Raw genomic sequence first — 23,535 nt, 5'->3', positions numbered from 1 at the left:
CACCTCAGGCAGACCTGACTGTGGCTGTGGAAGATCTTCTTCCATTATTTTCGGTTTTACTTTATTTGTTCTCTGGGATCTGCTTTATAAGTTTCCAAAGAAGAAAGGGTGAGTGGGCCGGCCTGCGGTTAGGTGGCCGAGAGCCGCCTCCCTGGCAGGACGATGGTGGCGGCAGCGGAGGCAGATAACAGATGAAGGACCAGGGGATGGAGGAACAGGAATCGGGTCCAGGGCTGATCAGTAATCCATTTATTTCTCTCTCCTCCCCAGAGTAGTCTGATCTCTCCCTTCACGGCTCAGTCATAGTCATCGTTTTGGTCCCAGTCATCAAAGAAGTTTCATCATCCTAGTCTCCTCATAGACCTCAATGTCCTCTCCTTCGTTATATCTTCTTCCTTGTCTCGACGTAGTCTCATAGTCCTCTACTTCCAGTCATTGTCATCATCTGGTTCACCTTCTAGTCCTCGCAGACCTCAAAGTCCCAAGTCTCAGTTCTCCTCTAGTTTTCAACATCTAGTCATTGTCCTTCTTGTTCTCAGCAACTAGTCCCAATGTCTTATCTTCAGCATCTAGTCCCCAACATCTCGTCCTGACTCTTGTTCCCAACATCCAATCCCCAATGTCTTCAATATCTAATTCCCCTATACCCCTTACAGCATAGTTATATAGAAATCATGAAGGGTGGGGATACAAAGGTGGGGTTGAACATTGTCATAACAACAAAGAGATGTAAAGTCACTCCTTCAGGAGATTAATTTAAGGACAAAAGCCCATCTGGCGATTGAGCATTCCAGATTACTAGGAGATTCATCCAGGGTGTATTTCTTTCTCCTTTCCTCTGCTAGTAATCCTTTTAAACAATCATAGTAAATTTACCTCTTATAATATTTCTAGCAATGTCATTTTGTATGAGCATAGTAAGAGATATATTAAGCTTAAAGTTTGGCTCTTTTGGGGGACATCTCACTATATATTCCAGACCACAGTCCTTAGGTCAGGCTAGTATTTCCTGACCCCAGCAGGGTCCTTATTCAGATACTTCTTTTTGGGTCATGACAGTTTGTTCATGACCGTGCTCTTAACTTATAGTTAAGTATTATGGCCCTTGGCCTGGCTCATTTTGATGCCAAGGTAGCTCACAGTTTGCCCTGGGTCTATCCAGTCCCTTGTCGGGGCCCTGCTCTTAGACTGCTAGGAACTAAGAGCAACTGAGACTTAAGTAAGTAAATATGGATGCCCAGGAGTAAAATATTATTTTGGAGTCAATAAACTCCCATGTTACATAGTGTAACATCAACTGTCTTCTTGTGTCTATACAAAAAGGACATTACTAAATAAACCATGCAAATGACATAAAGGAAAGAGAAAAGCAATATAGAATTATTAGTGATTGATGGAATTGGGTGTGTGCCTCAGGAACACTGTCGTAGGAGTGGCTCAATAAATATTAAGCTCCCTGAGGGAGGAGCAAGGACAACCCAATGTTATCTAACACTGCTTATCTCTCCCCATAGCCACTCCCCCCTCTCTCTCTCTCTCTTTCTCTTTCTCTCTCTTTCTCTTTCACTCTCTCATCTCACCTCTCTCACACACATTCTCTCTCATCTCACCTCTCTCTCTCTCTCTTTCTCTTTCTCTTTCTCTTTCACTCTCTCATCTCACCTCTCTCACACACATTCTCTCTCATCTCACCTCTCTCTCTCTCTCTCTCTCTCTCTCTCTCTCTCTCTCACACACACACACACACACACACACACACACCCCTATACCCACAACAGCATTCCCCCACCTCCCACATGCATCATCAGTCTGGTCTTTAAACCTTCTGGTTCTATATCCAGGAGAGAAAGGTCTGGAAGCCTGCATCCATCATCTTCATCCATCACATGTGCCATCCATCACCTGTGGGAGTTAGTTTAGAGCAGTAGTAGTGGGAATGGAGGGCTGACAGTTTAAGCCACTCTATGTTGTTCTGTAGCAAGAAACTAGGTGCAGGACTTCCAAGTGACCCATTCTAGGAACTGGGCAAAGGCGAACAGGCTGTAAATCACAAAGTTAGGACAAGAACAGAGCAAGGGAGCTTGAACAGAAACAGGATCACAGAAACAATTAGTAAAAACTTAAATTGTATTAATCGCTGGTTTTGCCAGGTTTTGTATCTGTTAGCAAGCATGTTAGGAATCATTGTATATGTTGAATGAAAAAAAATGTTTCCTTCAGAAATAGATAGCTTGTAACTGGCCTATAAATGCTCTCTGTGAACTGTGTTTGGGGCTCAGCCATTTTTGGCCATCACCAGATGCAGTCCACCTGTGTAAATAAACTCGCTGTGCCAATCTGTTTCTTAATCAGATTTCTGCAGCGGTTAAAGTTTAACTTCATCATTAAAAGAATAAAGAAAAATTGGCAATAGTCCTTTTCGGTAGGGGGTGGTTTTAAGCTACTTAGAATTGGGGGGGTCCCAAACAGTGATTAAGGGGTGTGGGCCTGTCACTCCCATTGTCACTCAGCTTGGTTGTGCAGACCAGAGGGTTTAATGCTGAGGCCCTGCAGTGGGTCTAGTAATCCCCAAGTACCACTGGGATACCAGGTGGTAGTTGGGAACTGTCACAGCCACACTTGGCAGTAGTACTGGGTTTGGGGTGCACATGGGCAGGGAATCCCACTTGTGGTCAACATCTGAGCCATCTCCCTACTCCAGTATTTTAAAACAATTCTCTTGGGGCTAGAACAATAGCACAGTGGGTATGATGTTTACCTTGCACACGGCCGGCCCAGGTTCGATCCCTGGCATCCCATATGGTCCCCTGAGCACCACCAGGAGTAATTCCTGAATGCAGAGCCAGGAGCAATCCCTATGCATTGCCGGGTGTGACCCAAAAATCAAAACCAAACAAACAAACAAAATTTTCTTAATGATCAGTGGGTTAAAGAGGCAATTAGAATATAGTGCCACTTTGCAAAAAAAAAAAAAAATAGAAACACCCCGATTAGGATGAACTCAGAGGTAAGTGCACATTCTGGAGCATTTTTCTAAAGAGTGAAGAGAGATGAGCCCCAAAGAGGGAGAAAAGATGGGCTCCCCACTCCTCCAACTCAGTCTCATCCCCTCCAGAAGAAATCCCATCCTCCACTGTTTTCCATTCTTCCCTAGACAGCCACTGAGTGTTGTCACCACAGATTTGCCTGTTCTGAACATTTCAAATAGTGGAATTGTATGACTTGGGACCTTTTTCTTTGGAATGGGTTAATTTTCCCTGGCATAGTGTGTTCCAGATACACCTATGCTGTGGCATATATGAGCTTTCCATTTCTTTTGAGGGATGGGCAGGGCCTCCCACGCAGTGCTCAGGAGGTTTGGAGTTCCTTCGAATACTGCAGTAGTGTCCTGAATATTCCCAGAAGCACATACCCAGGTCCTTTCACTAAGTGGGCCTGTGCCCAGCAATGCTCAGGGACCACATGGTGGCAGGAACCAAAGCTAGTTCCAGAGCCTGCTAGGCATGTGCCCTAAGCCCTGTGTTGTCTCCAGGCCTTCATCCTTGAACCCCTATGTTACCCTACCATATGGATAAGACACGGTTTACTAAGGCACTCCTCAGCCAAGGGGCATGGGCTGCTGCGGGGTCAGGGTATCACGAAGGATGAGCACGCATGTGCACGTGCTGGGGGAATGTTTTCATTTCTCTTGGGCATATGCCCAGTGTGGAGGTGCAGTACTCTATCTGCTGGCTCTGTTTGACCTTTGGAGGAACCGCTCTCCTTTTTAATTCCAACTGTTTACCCTAGCCTTCTCTCTCTTTTTCAGACTTCATATTGGCAGATGTTTTTCTATTTGTCTATATAATTAATCAGCTCAAACAAGTAACTTTTGGCGTTCTCTCTTCTTTTACATCTTTGTTTTCTATTTGATTAACCCCTGTGTGGGCTGGAGTGATAGCACAGCGGGTAGGGTGTTTGCCTTGTACACAGCCAACCCGGGTTCGATTCCTCCACCCCTCTCAAAGAGCCCAGCAAGCCACCGAGAGTATCTTGCCCGCACAGCAAAGCCTGGCAAGCTGCCCGTGACGTATTCAATATGCCAAAACAATAACAACAAGTCTCACAATTTGTTGTGAGATGTTACTGGTGCCCACTCGAGCAAAGTGATGAACAACAGGAGGACAGTACTACAGTGCTAACCCCTGTGGAGCTGGGCGGGACCTGAGGTGCAGACTAGAGAGGGGGTAGCAGGGGTGCAGGGGGTGGTGGAGAGGCTAGTCCAGAAGAAAGGAGCAAGCCAGCTGAGCAGAGGCTGGTCAGGCCACTTATTGAGGCTCAGATCCTGGAGTGATACTGCTGACTTCCTGAGGCTCTGAACAGTTCCTGACATGTAGGGGGCCCAAAAGTTCAGTATTTGACACAATTTCAGGTTCAAAGGAAAGAATCCCTAGAGAAGTGGAAGGAGTCAGGCCCTTTCTCCATGTGCTGACAGCAGACACATTTACAATCCCTGTAAGGTGTAAATGGGCAGTGTTTTCTCTACAGCCAGGATGCAGACAGGATACTTGCTCAGACCACTTCTTCATGTTATTCTGGAAGAACTAGTCTGTCTAGTAAAGCAAGGACAAGAAGTAGCCGTAGTCCCTGCTCTTCAAAAGTTCAAGTTCACTTTAGGAAAGGATGACCTGGGCTGGGGAGAGAGAGTTGAAGGTTGGTGTCCAGGCTTCGGGCATGGGAAGTCCTGTTTGGTCTGGCACTGCAAATCCCTCTAATCCCGAGCTGGAGTAGCTTCCAAAATCAAACTGTCAGTAGCACTGTCCTCCCATTGTTCATCGATTTGCTTGAGAGGGCACCAGTAATATCTCCATTGTGAGACTTGTTACTTTTTTTTGGCATATTGAATACACCACGGGGAGTTTGCCAGGCTCTGCCGTCTGGGCGGGATACTCTCGATAGCTTGCCGGACTCTCCGAGAGGGATGAAGGAATCGAACCCGGGTCGGCTGCGTGCAAGGCAAACACCCTACCCGCTGTGCTATCGCTCACCTATTTTATTAACTGCTTTCACTAAATAAGAGGTTTCAAAGAGTATTTCTTTCTAGGACACTTTTTTTCTTTTTGGGTCATACTTGGCAATGAGCAGGGGTTACTCCTGGCTCTGCACTCAGGAATTACTCCTGGTGGTGCTCAGGGAACCACATGGAATGTTGGGAATCAAACATGGGTTGGCCGCGTGCAAAGCAAACACCCTACCCACTGTGCTATTGCTCCAGTCCCTAGGACACATATATTTTTTTTAATGGTGTTGGGTGTTTATTTTTTCGCTGTTATTTTAGAAGTCAGTATACCTGGAAGAGCTGAGGGGTACCACCATACTCTTTCCTTGGGTTCCCTTCATTCAGACTGTGTATTTATCATACCCCTTCTGCTTTGGGGTGAGGGGTGGCTGGGTTTTTGGGCTACACCCAGTGATGCTCAGGGCTTACTTCTGGCTCTCTGCTGAGGGATCACTCCTGGCAGTGCTTGGGGGAACATGTGTGGTGCCAGGGATCTAACCAGGTCAGCTGTATGCACAGTAAGCACTTTAACCTCTGTACTGACTCTCCGGCCCTGAAATGTATGTTTAAACCAACTAGCTTCCTCAAAATAGTCACGAGACTGGGTAAAAGGGAAAACATGTCAGATGTTTTAGAGCAATAACAGAGAGGATGTGAGGGCATCTACTTTGCTTTTTCTTTTGAGTTGTAGGGATGGAACTCAGGTCCTCACATATGTGACCCATGGACTCTACCACTGAGCCATGTCCCAGCCCTTGTTCTTATCTTTAAAACCCCTTGTGAGTTTTATTTTATTTTATTTTATTTTATTTTTTGCTTTTTTGGGTCACACCTGGCAATGCACAGGGGTCACTCCTGACTCTGCACTTAGGAATCATCCCTGGCGGTGCTCAGGGGACCATATGGGATGCTGGGAATTGAACCTGTGTCGTTTGCATGCAAAGCAAATGCCCTACCCGCTGTGCTATCACTCCAGCCACTAAAACCCCTTGTGAGTTTTATACTGGCAGCATAGCTCAGTGCCAGCTATCTCCATATTTTACTTTTATTTTTTGGTTTTTGGATATACCTGGTGGTGCTCAGGGCTTATTCCTGCCTCTGTACTCAAGGATCACTCCTGCTAGATTCAGGGGACCATACGGGCTATGAGGGACCCAACCCAGGTTCAAGGCAAGCACCCTACTTACTACACTATCTCTTTGGCCCATCTAGCTCCATCTTCCCCGCCCTCCCATCTCCATCTTAAAGGGTCTACACAGCCCTTCTGTTCTGCATCTGCCTCACAGTCTGTTAAAGTAGGTAAGGTTGGGACCAGGACATGCCTGGCATATGCAAGGCCTGAGTCCATCCCCAGCGCCACATGGCCCCCTGAGCACTCTGGCCAGCAAGCCATGCTGGAGTAGCCTTGGGAAATTAAAAAAGTAAATAGACTAAATAGGTGACATCACCTCTTAGTAATTGATTGAACACGCAAACTAGGTGGGCCTTGGATGGATCAGGCTGACAAGTGCTGGCTGGCCTACACCCTGTGCTCTCTCCAGTGCACCTGAACCTCCCACCCCCAGAAGCCCTTCACTGCCTGTCAGCTCCCTATCCCTACCCTTCTCCCCTTCCAGTTCCCCACAACCACCCATCTCTCCAACAGAGTGCTCCACAGTGTGCTTCACGGCTGACACGGTGATCACAGACAGGTGCTCTGCCATGCAGTGAGCAGAACTCTTTCTTTTATTTTTTCATTGTTTGGCTTTTGAGATCACACCTGGTAATGCTCAGGACTTGGTTACTCCTGGATCTTCACTCAGGAATTACTCCTGGATCTTCACTCAGGAATTTCTCTTGGCAGTGCTTGGGGGACCAGATGGGGTGCTGGGGATCAAACCCAGGTCGGCTGCATGCCAGGCAAATGCCTCCACCTGCTCTGTACTATTGCTCTGGCCCTGAATATTTTCTTTTAGTGGGAGTGGGTTGGGAGTGATGGTGAAGTGGCTTTCAAATCCCACTTTGCAGGCCATCCTGGGAACTTCATTGACAGAGTAAAGCCATCAGGGCAGGAGAGACAGAACAATGAGTTCAATCCCCGAGCACCACATATAGTCCCCTGAGCCCCACCAAAGTGACTCCTGAGCCAGGAGTAGGCCCTGAGCACTGCAGAATATGGCTCCCAGATCAAAAAAAGAAATGATGCAACGGAAGATGATACTGGGAGGGAGAATGCTGTGGGCACCTGCTTTTTTGCTTCCCTGAATCTCAGGAACACATGCCTGAAGTCGGTGCGGGGATCAGGGCCCAGAGGCCACCTGGCCTCAGTGCTTCCAAGCCTGGCTAGAGGGTCTGGGTCCTGCTGACCTGGCTCAGTTAAATCAGACTCTAATCAGGAGTTAGTACCAAGCTCCTCCCTGCAAGTTGATGGTCCAGCAAACTGAGCCAGAATTGGCATAGCCCAAGGGAACTTTACCTCCCACAGAGGCGGACAGGGTGGAGCTTGGACCCTGACACAAAGGCTTGTGCTGCGTACTGGGCCGAGTCATAGGTAAGGCATTTACCCTGCACGTGGCTAACTCAAGTCCCATCCCTGACCCCAGTCCAATCCCATGAGCTCGGTCCCCCAAGCCCTTCCAGGAGTGACCCCTAAAGACAGAGACAGGAGTAAACCCTAAAGACCACTTGAAATGGCCCAAAAACCCAAACCAAAATAAACAAAAAAAAAATACATAAAGACTGAATATTGGGAGGGGTAGACACCCTGGGGTCATTGGGATAGTGAGAGGTCAGTCAAGTTGACTCAGCAAGAAGGGCTGAGGGGCTGCAGAGATAGAACATTGGGTAGGGCCCTTGCCTTGCATAGGACAGACCTGGGTTCAATCCACCAGCATTCCATATGGTCCTGAGTGCAAAAACAGAAGCAAGCCCTGAGAATCCTAAGGTGAGGCCCAGGAACAGACAAACAAAAAGCAAACAAAGCAAGAGTATTAGGCTAAACCAGGAAGTAATCACTGAGGAAAACCCCAATAATGACACCAGGTGTCATGGACAATGGGCAAGTAATTAATATTTTTCAATTCATCCCTGTCTTTTTTGTCTCTTATCTTTGTTTGTTTGTTTCTGGGCCACACCCAGCAGTGATCAGGGCTTACTTCAGCCTCTGTGCTCAGGGGCCCATATGGGGGGGGCTGGAAATCAAACCAGGGTCTGCTTGGAGCATAGTTAGTACTTTCCATACTATACTATCTCCTCCACCCTGTTTGTTTGTATTTGAGCCACACCAGGGATACTCAGGGAATACTCCAGGCTATGTGTCATTGGTGGGGTCACTCCTGCAGTTTTGGGGGGACTAAGAGGTGCTAGGGATCGGGGCCAGAACAATAGTACAGCGGGTAGGGTGTTTGCTTTGCATGTGGCCAACCTGGGTTTGATCCCTGGCATTCCATATGATCCCCCAAGCACCGAGAGGGGGTAATTCCTGAGTGCAGAGCCAAGAGGAATCCCTGAGTAACATTGGGTGTGACCCAAAAAGCAAAAAAATAAAAAAATTAAGAGGTGACAGGGATCAAAGCTGGCATGTACCCAGCCTGCAGAGCACTCTTCTCTCTCTCTCTCTCTCTCTCTCTCTCTCTCTCTCTCTCTCTCTCAGCCCCTCACCCCATCTTTTTTTTTTTTTTTTGCTTTTGGGTCACACCCAGAGATGCTCAGGGGTTAGTCCTGGCTTTGCACTCAGGAATCACTCCTGGCGGTGCTCGGGGGACCATATGGGATGCTGGAAGTCGAACCCGGGTCGACCGCGTGCAAGGCAAATGCCCTACCCGCTGTGCTATTGCTCCAGCCCCAGCCTCACCCCTTCTTGACTGGCAAATAATGGGCCCACAGGAGAGGTCCACTCCTGGTCCTCACAGAGTACCCCCACTCCCACCCCAGCCCATGGTACCCAAGCCCCATCCAAAGTGAGACTGACCTTTTGCATTTCTAAGGGTCAGCCAAGGACAGGAGAGAGTCACCCACCTCCTCCAAGCCTCCCCTCTGGCTTCTCCAGACACAGTTGATGTTGATATAGCCATCTTTACTGTACCTTTCCAAGAATCAATCATAGCCCGGCTTGGAATGAGCCATTTTGGATCTCATGGGCTGGGCTTGGCAGAATTGGCTCTGTCCTCCGAGCTGGAATTCATGGTCTGGAATACAGATCTCATTCCCAGACACTCCACACCACCCCAAGAATAGGCAGGGGTGGCGATCAGACCCTGTGATTAGATTTTTTATTTCCTGGACTATAGAGTTGGGTCAACCTAGGTCCCTCTGGCTGAACTGCCACATGATGGCATTGAAGAATGTGTTCTTCAACACTTCCTCAGACATATCATCGATGATGCTATCATCAGAGTCCAAAGACGAAGACCTGTAGAAGTTGGTAGAGAAGAGGGAGTTAGCTACATCTTTGGGGGCAGGGGTTGCTGGGAAACTGTTCCAGTCTTTTATTTTTTTTCTTTTTGGGTCACACTCTGCAGTGCACAGGGGTTACTCCTGGATCATGCACTCGGGAATTACTCCTGGCGGTGCTCAGAGGACCATATGGGATGCTGGGAATCGAACCTAGGTCAGCTGCGTGCTTGGCAAATGGCCTGCCCACTGTGCTATTGCTCCAGCCCAATGGTCTTGCCAAGCGCTCCCTGCATTCTTAAGATGTAGGGTTTTCCTACCCCCTCTAGGACCCCACCATGTTTTGCCAGGGTCCTCCCAGATGGGCCAGAATCAGGCTCGTTGCATCTCCAAACTCTGCCATCTCTTCCTTCTTTGGCAGCTTGGAGCTCTGCGGTTCCAACCCTTGCTTTCATGGCTCCCTTCACTGAACACCCACAGCCCTGGAGGAAGGCATAGCTCCACGGCTTTGCTGCACTCAACCTGTGCTTCTCTCATCTTGTACCACAGGAGACGGTGAGAAGACAGCTCGCCCGTGATGACGTGTATGAAAGGCATGTTTGGAACTGGCTGTGACATGCGGCAAATGCCATATATGTTCGCCATTGTCATAACACCTACTCCTTTTTTTTTCTTTTTGGGCCACACCCAGGGATGCTCAGGGGTTGCTCATGGCTTTGCACTCCGGAATTACTCCTGGTGGTATTTGGGGGACCATAAGGGATGCCGGGAAGGGAACTGAACCGGGGTTGGCCGCGTGCAAGGCAAATGCCCTACCCACATGCCCTACCTGCTGTACTATTGCTCCAGCCCAACACTTACTCTTTCATTACATCAATGGAGGAGGAGCTGCAGAGGATCAGGGAACTCCCCCAAACACATGTTAGGAAGTGACCAGTGAGAGAGAAATTCAAGACCTTCGGGGTTCTTTACTATGCTGGGACACCCACATTACTACAACAGACAAATCTCTTCTTCAGCCTTCAAAGCCCCACTCGAATATCACTTCCTCTGTAAAAACCTGTTCCAACTCCCCAAGTTAAAATTCCCTCCTCTTTAGGGCTATGGTAGATTCTTAATCTCTCTGTCAGTGCCCACTGGTGATCCCTGGACTCTTGGATGGGTTTGTTTTTGCTGTTGTGGGGTGGTTTTGGGAGAGGATGTGTGGTGGTCCTTTGGGGCTGCTCCTATGATGGTGAGAGGCTGTTCCTGGCAGGTAACTGCCTGTCTCCTTACAAACTGTGATCTGCTTCAGCGCAGCGACCTCCTACCTCTGGCAGTGCAGTCCAAGCATAATACCTAGAATGAGTCATGCCAGTGGGAACTCGGGGAGACCAGGGAGTGGCAGTGGGACCATGGGGAGAGGCCAGAGGAAGATCTGAGGCAACAATCCGTGGTCTGAGTTGAGGGCACTGAGAGGTGCCAGGTAGCCACTGCCCAGCACAGCCGCCCGCATGCTCCTCTTATCCAGGGAACAGTGACGCACAGGCTCTGGGGGCCCGACTTCCAGAAAGGATGTTTCTGCCCATCAAGAGACTCTCTGTCCGGGGAACTCTGAGGAGACCAGAGACCAGGAGCTGCTCCTGGAGGACCCTGGGCTGCAGGGTTAGGAGTCACCAGACAGGATGCAGGAAAAGCCCTGGATGAGGAACACTGAGCTCAGGGAGGAAAGAAGAGGCCTTCGGAGAGCTGCAAGCCAGTTCCCTGAGTCCTGCAGCAGGGGGAGGCCAGGGTTAGGCACAGGGCTAGGAGCACCTCCCAGGGAAGCACAGGTAGAGCAGGATCTGGCAGAGGCGGGCAGACACTGACCCAGGCGGCATCCCAGGCCCTTCTAGCTAGGGGGCCCAGACAGATGGTGCCTGGCTGGCCAAGGGCTGAAGAACCAGAGCCCGGGGCGGGCAGGGCCCAGAGGCCCATACACCTACCTACTGTATTCTGGCAAATGCTCCAGGAAGTCGTAAGGCTGGTTTTGCACATCTGGCAGCATGCAGCTGACGGACAAGCTTAGGAAGGAGAAGCAGCAGCACAGGAAGTTGGGCAGGAGGCTTCCTATCAGCAGGCTGAGGAGCATGATGGCCGCGATGGCTCCTGTCACGAAGGCCAGCATCACCAGCCCCAGCCCTGTGGCCCTGCAAGGGGGAGTAAAAGCTCATGGGGAAGGGGGGAGGGGAGCTTGTGGGCCCAGAGTCTGGTTGCAGGGAAGACACAGCTCCCCCAGAGTCGCCCCTTATCCCACTCACTGTCCCAACCAGCCACAGTTCATTGTTCTTGCCTTTTCCACCCTCCCTCTCCCCACTCTTGATTTTAGGCTTGACAGTGCTCAGCTCAGTCAGTGCTTGGGGTTTGCCTCTTGAGGACCATGTGGAGTTGGGGATTGGAACCTGGGATCAGGGACTAGACATGCAGGAAAGGGGTTAAGACACTGCCCTGCACACAGCCAGCCCAGGTTTGCTCCCCGGCACCACCTGCCAGGAGTGAGCCCTGAGCACAGAGCTGGGAGTGATCCCTGAGCACAGAGCCAGGAATGACCCCTGAGCATAGAACAAGGAGTGATCCCTGAGCACAGCCAGATTCCTTCCCCCCCCCTCCAAAAATAAATTTGCTCAAGCAGGCCCCATAACGTCTCCATCGTGAGACTTGTTGTTACTGTGTTTGGCATATTGAATACGTCACGGGGAGCTTGCCAGGCTTTGCCGTGCGGGCGAGATACTCTCAGTAGCTTGCCGGGCTCTCTGAGGGGGCAGAGGAATCGAACCCGGCTTGGCCGGGCCGGCTGTGCGCAAGGCAAACGCCCTACCGCTGTTACCCCAGTTCTTTGTATGATCTCCCTAAGTCCCTAGCAGGTAATCACTTTTTTCTTCTGGGGCCAAACCCAGAAGTATTTGGGGTCTATTCCTGGCTTTGTGCTAAGGAGAGGCTGTGGTGGTGTTCAGGGGGCCATACGTGGTGCCAGGGATCCATGGCAAGCAAGGCCAGCACTTTACCCCCTGGACAATCTCTTGGGTCTGCAGATAGTTATATCTCTGGGGCCTTCAATCTGGGCTGAGAAGGGAGAAGTTGGGACCACCCAGCGCTGAGTGTGTGTGTGTGTGTGTGTGTGTGTGTGTGTGTGTGTGTGTGTGTGTGTAGGTGAGGGTTGCCATGTAGACACTGGCTGGGCAGGAAGGATGCCGCTGCCCTCACCAAGGCCCTGAGCTGCATTTGGACCCTGAGCACAGCAGCAACAGCTTATCCCATTTCCTCGTCAGAACCAGGCAAAAGGCAGGCATTGGGAAGACTTGGGGCTGGTGAAGGTCCAACAGGGTGATACATGGCAACCACTTAGCGCAGCGCTGGTCATCAGAAGGCCCCACCAGAGCCACTGGGGTTCTTCTTGGCCCCATCCTGCTCCCCACAGCCCCTGCAGCGCTTGCCCACCCAGGCCTGTACCTGAGGACAGTGGGTAACAGCTCAGAGGAGTAGATGAAGAACACAGTGATGGTGGTGGCCTGGAGGAGCTGTCCGATGAAGAGCAGCAAGAGCAGTGTGGTTTTCGACTCTGCAGCGAGATACGGCGTCCCTGAGTCTGAGGGCTCCCACGTGGGCTCGGCACAGTCAGACACTCAGTTCTAGGGGTCCATCTACCCACGTCCCACCAGGCACATCTCAATGAGAGAGCAGGGGGTGGACAATCAGAGGGGTCAAGAGCCACAGAGAAGGCTGCCCAGCACGAGGATGACACACCACCCCAAGCCCTAATCTCCGGGTGCCCGGGAGGGCACCAGCACCCGTCTAGTCTTGGGAATCCCCCCCAAGTCCCCTCTGTTGGCAGAGGACAGTGCTCTAGAGGCTCCGAAGCCTCTAGAGGGTGGGTGCACACTGACTCCCACAGTGGGGGCCTCGTAGGCTGGCTGGGGATGGAGGGGAGAAGGGAGAAGGGGTTTCACCTGATGGGATGATAAGGATGAGTATGCTCAGAAGACAGCCTTGCGTGAACATGATGCCCAGGCTGAGCTTCCTCCCTATCTTCTCCAAAAGGATGATGCAGCTCAGCTGTGCGGGCACCTTCATGAGTCCAGAGATCAAGAAGGTGAGGTACTTGTTCATGGTCAGATCATTCATCTTCAGTATCATTGTGAAGTAGTTGAAGCTGATAGAAAACCTAGCATGCCAACGGGAGAGGAATCAGACATGGACACAGGCGTACATGTGCACACACATACAAACATACCTACCTATACGCATCTGTACACAAACACATTCACCTACCTACACACATACTCAAAGAACCAAACGCATAGCAATAAACACCCACAGACACATACACACCTGTACGTAAGCATACACACCTGTACGTAAGCACACACATACATATACACAAGCACATACCTAATACATACATGCATACATGCACACACATACCTACAAATACCTACACTCACATCACTTAATCACTTAATCACTTAATCCCTGTTATTCATCGATTTACTCGAGTGGGTGCCAGTAACGTCTCCATTCATCCCGGTTGCGTGCTAGCGTAGCCCAATGGTATCTGTTCGTTCTAGGAACATGCAGAGCCTCAAACCCATCATTCAGGGTCTTGACGAAGAAGTCTGACCATCTTGTAGGTGGGCGTCCACGTGATCTTTTGATGTACCGTGGAATTCAATCAGTAATGGCTCTAGTCCAGTGGTTGTCTGTAAACCTCATTACGTGTCCAGCCCATCTGATTTTTGATGTCTTGGCAAATGAGACAGCGTCCCTGATTCTTGAGCGTTGACGAAGATCAGAACTCCAGATTCTATCTCTCATTTGAGTGAATCGTGATATTCCAAGCATAGCTCTTTCGATTCCTCTTTGAGAGACCCGAATAGCGTTCTCATCCTGTTTTCGTAGGGTCCAGGTCTCTGAGGCATATGTTAATGCAGGAAGAACAGTGGAATCGAAGAGATGTGCTCATAGCTGGAGGTTCTTTGTCCTTTTAGTTATTTCTTCAACGTTCTTGAAGGCATTCCAAGCCGCTCTCTTCCTCCTGCGCCACTCAGGTGCCAGGTCATTCATCATGTTGATTTCTCGACCTAGGTATATATAACTGTTGCATTTGGAGATGGTGGTTCTGTTGAGAGCGAATGGAGCATCAGGAACAAGGCTGTTTCTCATAAACATTGTCTTCGCAAGATTCAGCTGTAGTTCGACCTTTCCACATTCATGGTCAAAGTCATTCAGCATTTGTGCCGCTTGGCTGATTGATGTTTGGTGTTATTAGAACGATGTCATCAGCAAAGCGGAGGTGGTGTAGTTGCCGACCATCTATCTTCTCCCATGCTTTCCCATTCCAGTCGTTGCATGATGTTCTCGAGGGTGGCACTGAAGAGTTTTGGTGAAATGGTATCACCCCGCCGAACCCCTCTCTTGATATGGATGATTACACTCACATACCTGTCCACATATGCACATATGCACTTATACACATACTCAGACTTATGTACATATGCTCACATATCTATATACATGCCTGTCCACACTCATACACATGTGTACACTTAAACACATGCACATATTTACAGGCACACAATCTATACACACCCACACACTCACAGATGTGTATGCACAGTCAGATGCATGCACAATGCTTAAACACATATACATATGCATATTTGCATGTATGTACATAAATGTGCACACACATGGTGTATAGCCACACACATGCTCAGACTCATATGTGCACAATACATACACAGGCACCTATATACATACATATAACCTACACACTCACACACCTGTCCACGCTCACAGTCACGTACAGGTATACATGCACACACAGACCCAAAGTGAGGGAGTGAGGACAACGGGCAGAGGTGAGAGGGTAACAGGCAGGGCTGGAGGACAGAAGCAAGCAGGGCCTTTGGGTCTGTGGGTTGAGCTTGGTTCCACAGGCCTGTGCCCTGCAGCCCACTTCGGGGGCTCACCAGGCGCAGAGGAGCACCAGGATCACCTTACGGAGGTAATTACAGTTGTAGAAGTCCATGATAGATCCACTGGCCCCAGGCTTTCTGGGCAGGTGAAGCTATGGGATAGGAAGGAGCACTCAGAGGCAGGGCTGGGACCCCAGCTTCTCCCCCCAGGGCTCTCACTTGTCAGCATTCTCAAGCTTCCTGTAGACCAAGTTCCCATGTGCAAGGGAGGAGAGAAAGTCTCCTCAGCCCCTTAGCCCTCCAGTCTCCTCAGTTCCTCAGCTCCCCTCAGTTCCCCAGCCTCCTCAACCCCTCAGCCCCCTCAACCCCTCAGCCCCCTCAACCCCTCAGCACCCTCAACCCCTCAGCACCCTTAACCCCTCAGCATCCTTAGCACCCCCAGTACCCTCATCACCTTTAGCCTTCCAGCCCCTCAGCCCCCTCAGCCCCCTCAGCCTCTTAGCTCCCTCAGCCCATCAGTCCCCTCAGCTTCCTCAGCGTCTCAACACCCTAAACCTCTCAGCCCCCTTACCTTCCTCAGCCTCTCAGCCCCCTCAGCTCCCTTAGTTCCCCCTGAGCCTCTCAGCCCTTCAGCACCCTCAGTTTCCTCAGCTCCCTTAGCCTCTCAACACCCTCAGATCCCTCAGTTCCCCCTGAGCCTCTCAGCTCCCTCAGCCCCTCAGCCCACACTCACCTTCATCATCAGTGTCTCTGGAATGACTGTGCCATTGACCAGGGCGGCCTGGTGCAGCACTTTCTTCGCCTCATCCACTTTTCCTCTCACCATCAGCCACCGGGGGGACTTGGGGAGAAACCTTTGAGCCCCGCTTGGTCAGCCATCCTCTTAGGAGGCCCCAGAGACCCCTCCCCGGCTACAGCTGCCCTAGTTGTAGGGGACAAAGCTGAAGAGACCGTATAGTGTTTGTGGGCACTGAGGTGCCCCTGCCCTAGTCACTCATGGTCACCCTGACACTGGCTGCCTTTGCCATGGTTCCCCGTCCCCCGCTGGAAACGCTCAGCTGCTCTCAGGGGTTGTCCCCCGTGGCCTTCGCTGGGGCCAAACTTCTCCCTGAGCTGGTGTCTGAGTGAAACCCTAAGCTTAACTCTTCCTACTGAACAGCAGCTATTCTGACCCGACTCAACCCCACATCTCCCTTGCCATGTCCCTCTTGCCTGAACCCAAAACTACTCTGGACCCTTAGCTCAGAGTCCTCTGAGGCCATTGGAATTCACAGAAGCCCATGGAAGGATCACTGAGGGGCACTGTGCACAGCAAGTCCCCAATATGGACTTACTTCCAATATGGATAACCTAATTTAGTCCCTGACATAACTGTCTCACTGTACTCCCAGCCTTGGGCAGTGAAGACTTGGCCAAGGCCACCAAGACAGAGCAGAGTGCCTCTCTCTCTCTCTCTCTCTCTCTCTCTCTCTCTCTCTCTCTCTCTCTCTCTCTCCTCTCTCTCCTCTCTCTCATTCTCCTCTCTCCTCACCCTCTCTTCCCGATCCTCCCGTTGTTCATCGATTTGCTCGAGCGGGCCCAGTAAAGTCTCCACTGGAGACTTTGTTGTTACTGTGTCTGGCATATCGAATACATCACGGGTAGCTTGCCAGGTTCTGCCATGCAGGCGAGATCCTCTCGGTAGCTTGCCGGGCTCTCCGAGAGGGGCAGAGGAATTGAACTCACGTCGGCCATGTTGGCTGTGTGCAAGGCAAACGCCCTACCCGCTGTGCTATCACTCCTCAAATATTTGTTTTTATTTTGAGCCACAGCCAGTGCTACTCAATGACTTGCAGCTTATTGCTGAGTGATTGCTCCTGAGGGTGCTTGGGGGACCAGGTAATGCTAGGAATCAAACCCAGGACTCCTGCTTGAAAACTGTGCTCCATGGGGCCAGAGCAATAGTATAGCAGGTAGGGTGTTTGTCTTCCACAGTGCCAACCCAGGTTTGATTGCTGGCACCCATATGGTCCCTCAGCACCGCCAGGAGAGATCTCTGAGTGCAGAGTCAAGAGTAGGCCCCTAGCAACACTGGGTGTAACCTAAAAAGCCAAAAAGGAAAAAAAAAAAGTGACGAGAAGTCAGCCCTGAGAACTGCTGGTGTGCTCCCCCCCCAAAAAAAAAGAAAATCATCAAAGGGTTTAAGCTGTCACTCAGTGACAGCAAGGTGTCAGCAAGGTGTCACTGAGTGACACCTTGCTGACACACGCATGCATGTGTGAAGCCCAAGATTCAATCTCTGGCACTTAAAAGGGAGAGAGAGAGAGAGAGAGAGAGAGAGAGAGAGAGAGAGACAGACAGACAGACAGACAGAGACAGAGAAAGAGAGAGAGAGAATAGTCATTGAATAGGGGGAAAAAGGGGTTATATAACTTTATTCAAACAGATAGGTAGGAGGTCAGAGAGAGGCAGAACAGGGTTAATACAGGGGTAAAGCACCTTAGTTCAATCCCCTGTAGGACATATGTTTCCCCAAGCACTACCAGAGAAACCCCTGAGCACAGAGCCAGCAGCTCTTCTGGCTGTGGCCCCAGAATAAAAAGATGGGAGGGAGCTGGAGATGTAGCTCAGAGAAGAGCACTAGCCTTGCATGTGTGAGGCCCTGGCTTTGATCTCTGGCACCACAAAAAAAGATAGTTGGGTCAAGGGTTAGTCCAGCCTTAATGGGTCAGCCTTCTAGGCAGAAAGCCTTGAGTCTAACCCTTGGTGTCACCCCAATGGCGTCCGGCTGGGGATTGCCAGCACCACAGTCTCATTGTGTGACCTCCCACCCTCCACCGTCACAACCACCGCAAGGCAAAGGGAAGGGGGATGAAAACAGAAAAGATGAGGGGCTAACCCGAGCCCACTGTCAAGGAGAGGAATGAAAAAGAGGCCAGGAGTGTGGGAGAGAGAATGGAGGGGAAAGAAGAGTGGGCTGGCTTTGCTGGCAGTCACCCCTAGGGGTGCTGGGGGCTACTAGGGCACCACCTGGGGCTACTAGAGGTGATGTTGGGGACTGAAGCAGGCTGGGCATGTGCTCCAGTGCTGTGAGCAGTCTCCAGCCTCTGCCTCTCCTCAGTCTCGGACCCTGACACACTCAGAGATTCTGGAAACTCAGGGCTTGGTACCTGGTGAGAGATTCCCCACCCACCCCCCACCCCCACACCGCACACACACACACACTGCAAAGAGAATCCGGCCTCCTGCTGTCTTGAAGACATGCCACTTGCTGGGGAAGAGACCTCTGCAGAGAGAGGCTGAGCTGCTAAAGACAGGAGCTGGGTAGCTCTGCACCCTCCCACTCCCTCTAACTACCTGCTTCTTCTTGTTTCTTTTTTAGCCAACCCCGGCTATGCTCAGGCCTGACTCCTGCTTTTGTGCTCAGGGCTGACTCCTGGTGGGGCTCGGGGTGGGGATGGGGGGAGCCATATGCAATGTCAGGTCTGCTGCGTGCAAATGCCATCAGCGATGTACTAACGCTCCGGCCCTGTCTGCCTTCTCTTCGGCTTCTCTCTGCTGCCACCTGCCAGGCTCGCAGGGCCATCTGCCCTGTCTCATAACTCCCAGAACACCTCCAGGGGTGCCTCCCACCCCCATTGCCTCGTCAGAGCACCAATATTTGGGGCTCTCAACCCTCCCTCACCTTCCCCCCCAGCCCCCCACCCCAACCTAGTCAGAACCCTCAGCCCCTTTCCTGACTGTCTAAGCTGCTCAGAGAATTTCTCACTTTTCTTCCCACCTCAGTCCTCCCCTGCTCAAGAGCCAACGCCAATCCCAACCTCTCCTCTACCTCAGGGCCACCGAGGCCAAGACACTTCCCAGGGCTGAGAGATAGGGCAGCAGGGAAGAAACTTGCCAACCCTGGTTCCACCCGTGGCACCAGGAGTGACCCCTGAGCACAGAATCAGGAGTCAGCCCTGAGCACTGCTAGGTGGAGCCGAGGTCACCCTGCAATGGCCCCTGCCCACTCCCCATTCCATGCCGTCCTCATGTCCTCCCTCTCCACACATTCTTTTGGCTGCCTGTTCACTTCCCAGACTTGTCTTTGGGGGCTCTTCTGAGGTTCTAAAGGCTCTTTCTCATCCTATCAAGGCGGGGGGGTTGTCTCTCCACTCCCATCCTTTCAAAGGTTCTTCTCTCCCTCCAGCTCGCCGGCTCACCAGATGTAGAAGAGGAGCAGGAACACGGGCATGCTGCCAATCAGGAACAGAAGCCGCCAGTGCGGCAGCATGTGGGCGAGCCCCGCCAGATAGATGCTCCCAACGGAGAAGAAGCAGAACTTCAGGACGACGGCGTGGATCAGGTGATGGTTCACCAGCCACTCAGTGGCTGCTCAGGAACGAGAGACAACATCCCCGCACCCAGTCTTTGGGTGTTCCTGTCCCACTCTGTCCTTGGGCCCGCTTGAGGGGCTCCACTCAGACACAGCCCTGAAAGTCTGTGCTGTCTGCGCTCTCCAAGGCACACCTGGGATGTCCGGGTTGCTCCCTGGTATCTAGGAAACCTCCAGTCCTCTCCACCTGCTGTTGCTCAATATCCACCTCCTTCTCTGTGCTCCCCCCACATGGTTCAGGGATGACACCTTCTGGGCAGCCCCTGCCCTGCCCTGGGCCACTGTCCCTGTGTTTGGGGACATGTGACCATGCTCAACCCAGGGCTTCGTGGGGGACCCCATTCCTTCAGGCTGGGCTCTGGATCCTGTCCACCAGGAGAATGTCCTGCCAGGGGCCTGAGCCCCCAGGTGGAGGCTCTTGGAAGGCTGGGTCTGGGGGCCCCAGGAGACCAGGAAAGCTAATGGCACTCATGCATGTGGGATGTGGTGGGCGTGTGTGCATACGTGTGTGTGCATATACATACATATGTGCATGTGTGCACGTGTGCAGGTGTGGTGTGTGCATGAGTGTGCATGTGTGTGGTGTGTGTGCATATGGTGAGTGCGTGTATGTGCTTGTATGTGTGCATGTGTGTGTGCATGTGGCGTGTGCGTGTATGTGCTTGTATGTGCACATGTGGTATGTGTGCATGTGTGTGTACATGTTTATGTGTGTGTGTGTGTGTGCTCACAAGTGTGTAGGAACTCCCAGTTCTCACATAACTGCTGTGCGACCCTGAGCAAGTCACTCCTGAGGCTTGAGAGGCCCCTCCGTGAGCAGTAGGACCAAAAGTGTCTGCTAGGAGGATGCCCAGGGGATGGGTGAAGCGACCACCCCCACTACGACCCCCACAGGTGCCTGCTCCGAGTCCTGATGTGGAGTGGGATGCAGAGTGTGAGGGGTTTGGGGAAAGGAGGATGGAAGGAGAGCCTGACCCCAGGTTTTCTAGCTCCGCTGGTGAAGGAGAGGTGCCCGCAACCCTCATGCCAGTCCCCACCTTGGACCCTTACCAAGAGACAAACTGCTGATGATGTAGCCCATCACGGCTTGGCACACGCAGAAGCGGAAGAAGAGATACTGGTGGAAAGTGCTGACAAAAGCCGTTCCGAAGCCAAAGACCGTCAGCCCGAGGAGTGACATCAGGAAGGTGGTATAGCGACCCAGCCTGCAGGTAATGATCAGGCCTGCCCCAAGCGCATGGACCTCTGTGGCCATCCTCAGCTGGTACCCTCTGGTCAGGTCCTGAACCCTCCCACAGGCACTCCCCCCCCCCCCGCCCCAGGACCCCTAAACCTCACCTCCCCCCAGCGGGAGACACGAGTTCTAAAGGTCCAGGAGGCAGGAGCAGGGCCCTGGGGGACTCCAGGAAACTCACTTGTCGCTGGAGATCCCGAAGACAATGGACCCGATGAGCACCCCTGCCAGGAGCATGGTATGCACGCTGTCGATGTGTGACTCCTTGCCGCACACCAAGTCAAACTGGGGGTGGTGCACGGGGATTGGCCATGAGCCTCCACGCAGAGCCGCCCCCCGCACCCCCTGGCACCAGACACCCACTGCTGCCCCACGGCTGGGCCTGGCTGCAGAAGGGGCCTGGGGCAGGCAGCCCGTGGACAGTGGGCCTGGCTCTGCACTCTCTGGGGCAGAGAGCTGCGGAGTGCGGGACAAGACGGGTGGAGGCAGAGTGGAGATTCATTCAAGGCTTCTTCAAGAGACACCCCAAAAACAAAGTTGGGCCCTCTCCCAGAGCTTCAAACAGGGCAGGTCTGTAGAGTGAAAGTTGAAACACCCACTCCAGACACCCATTCAAAGCTGCTTCTGCCTCCAATTCTTTATATTTTGTTTTCTTATTTTTTGGTCCATACCCAGTAGTGCTCAGGGCTTACTCCTGGCTCTGCACTCAAGAATCACTCCTGGTGGAGCTGGAGGACCATATGGAATGCTGGGGATCAAACCCAGGTTGGCCACATGCAAAGCAAATGGCCTACCTGCTGTCCTATCTCCCCAGTCCCTCCAATTCTTATTTTCTTTCAAAACCATTTTTGGTGGGAAGAGGCACAAAGGGGCAGTTTGGAGCCACATCTGGCAGCACTCAGGGGCTATTTCTGACTCTGTTCTCAGGGATCCCTCCTAGCGGTGTTAAGTTCATCAAATGTGATGCCGGGTTTTTCCAAATGCAAATCCAACACTTTACCCCTGGACATACTCTCTCTGGCTCCTTCTCTGGATGTAGAAGACAGCCGCAGGAAAAATACCCTAGGCAGAGAGCAGCTCCCATCACTGATGCCTGTGCTTATCCCCGAGTCCACTCCAGCTTCCTGACTGAGACAGGTATACCCAGGGATGGGCCTGTTTCTCTGCAGTGATGGGGCTGAGGGCAATTGTTTGCCTTCCCTTCTCTGTTTTCCTCCACCAGTTTAGGGATGGCACATTTCTGGGCCCGTGGAGGTAATTAAAGACATATATAAAGTAACAAAGTAGGAGACTAACATCCAAGAATAGTCGAGATAAGTACCAGGAGGTTCACTCCATGGCTTGGAGGCCAGCCGCACATGCTAGGGGGAAAGGCGGCTCAGATAGAGAAGGGAGCACCAAGTAAAGGGTGTTGGGAGGATCCTCCCAGGATGGGAGATGCATCCTGAAAGTAGACTATAGACTGAGCAAGATTGCCATTCAATGCCTCTTTTGCAAACCACAGCACCCAAAAGGAGAGAGAGGACAAAAGGGAATGCCCTGCCACAGAGGCAGGGTGGGATGGGGGGATGGGGGGGTGGGAGAGATACTGGGACCATTAGTGATGGAGAATGGGCACTGGTGAAGGGATGGGTTCTCGATTATTGTATAACTGAAACCCAAGCAAAAAACTTGTAAGTCTACAACTGTACCTTATGGTGTTTCACTAATAAAATTTTTTTAAAATTAAAAATATAAAGACAATGTGGCAACAAACACATTTCATTGCCCTTACCTCACTGATTAGCGAGCGCCTCTTGGCCTTAGGGTAGATCCATCCTTCTTGACAGGGCTGGGTGTCGTTGATGTTAGATTGGGAGGTGACTTTTGTCTTGATGAAGTCAGGAGAGAACATGAGGCAGGTAAGGAACTCACCTTTATCATCTTTGGGCAAGGTCATATGCATCAGTTGACTCACGGTCAGATTGGGGTAGAAAGCCAGAAGCCAGCTAGTATTGCAATAGGGCTGCTGGATAGTGAAAACAAAATTGTCAGCATGAAGGAAGAAGGCTGACAGGATGCTGGGGATGAAGGTTAAAGCCACCAGCCTCTGCTGGAAGGGGCCAAACTCCCCCACAGTGCTCAGGATGTCAGTCAGCTTGTCATCCAACTTGCTGGCCCCAGTACTCAGTTTACGAATCAGCAGGTCAAGGGAATGGGAACGGATGCGTCTTGGGTTAACAGGATACGCTGAGTCTATGGAAGCAGTCCGGGACTCAGATGCTTCCCGAGAGTTGCGTTTGCTTCCCATCTGTTTAAAAGAAAAAAGAAAAGATTGCAGCACAGTCCCGTCACTTTCCAGACGTCAGCGCCCACCACAGGCACCACTGACCAGACTTGGGCTTCTCTGGCTTGGAACAACACAGATTCCAACTGTGCTACTCATTGTTTGAAATGTAATCACGAAAATTTGTAGCTCTGTAACTGTGTCTCACGATGATTCATTAAAATTATATTCATTAAAATCATATATATACATACATATTGTATTGTGGATTATTAATAATATATTGTATTACTGTATTGTGGATTCACTACCAGGATCTTACCATTCTACAGGGAGGTG

General features: G+C 51.3%; 1 protein-coding gene across 1 annotated transcript; it reads right to left on the bottom strand.

Annotated features, from left to right (window-relative positions):
- Window positions 1-9,313: 9,313 nt before the first annotated feature.
- SLC22A14 (solute carrier family 22 member 14) lies at window positions 9,314-23,220 on the bottom strand. Its single transcript, XM_056129345.1, has 12 exons — window positions 22,705-23,220; window positions 22,074-22,085; window positions 22,009-22,023; window positions 21,112-21,275; window positions 20,747-20,901; window positions 19,524-19,692; window positions 16,076-16,196; window positions 15,397-15,494; window positions 13,375-13,589; window positions 12,878-12,986; window positions 11,378-11,577; window positions 9,314-9,465 (listed from the first exon to the last, which is right to left on the bottom strand). The coding sequence occupies exons 1-12, from the start codon at window positions 23,218-23,220 to the stop codon at window positions 9,314-9,316; spliced, it is 1,926 nt and encodes a 641-aa protein (XP_055985320.1).
- Between the last annotated feature and the right edge of the window lie 315 nt (window positions 23,221-23,535).

This window comes from Sorex fumeus, unplaced genomic scaffold, assembly GCF_029834395.1.
Source record: "Sorex fumeus unplaced genomic scaffold, SorFum_2.1 ptg000072l, whole genome shotgun sequence".
In the NCBI taxonomy this organism is placed as follows: Eukaryota; Metazoa; Chordata; class Mammalia; order Eulipotyphla; family Soricidae; genus Sorex; species Sorex fumeus.
This window is presented reverse-complemented; position numbering and strand designations above follow the sequence as displayed.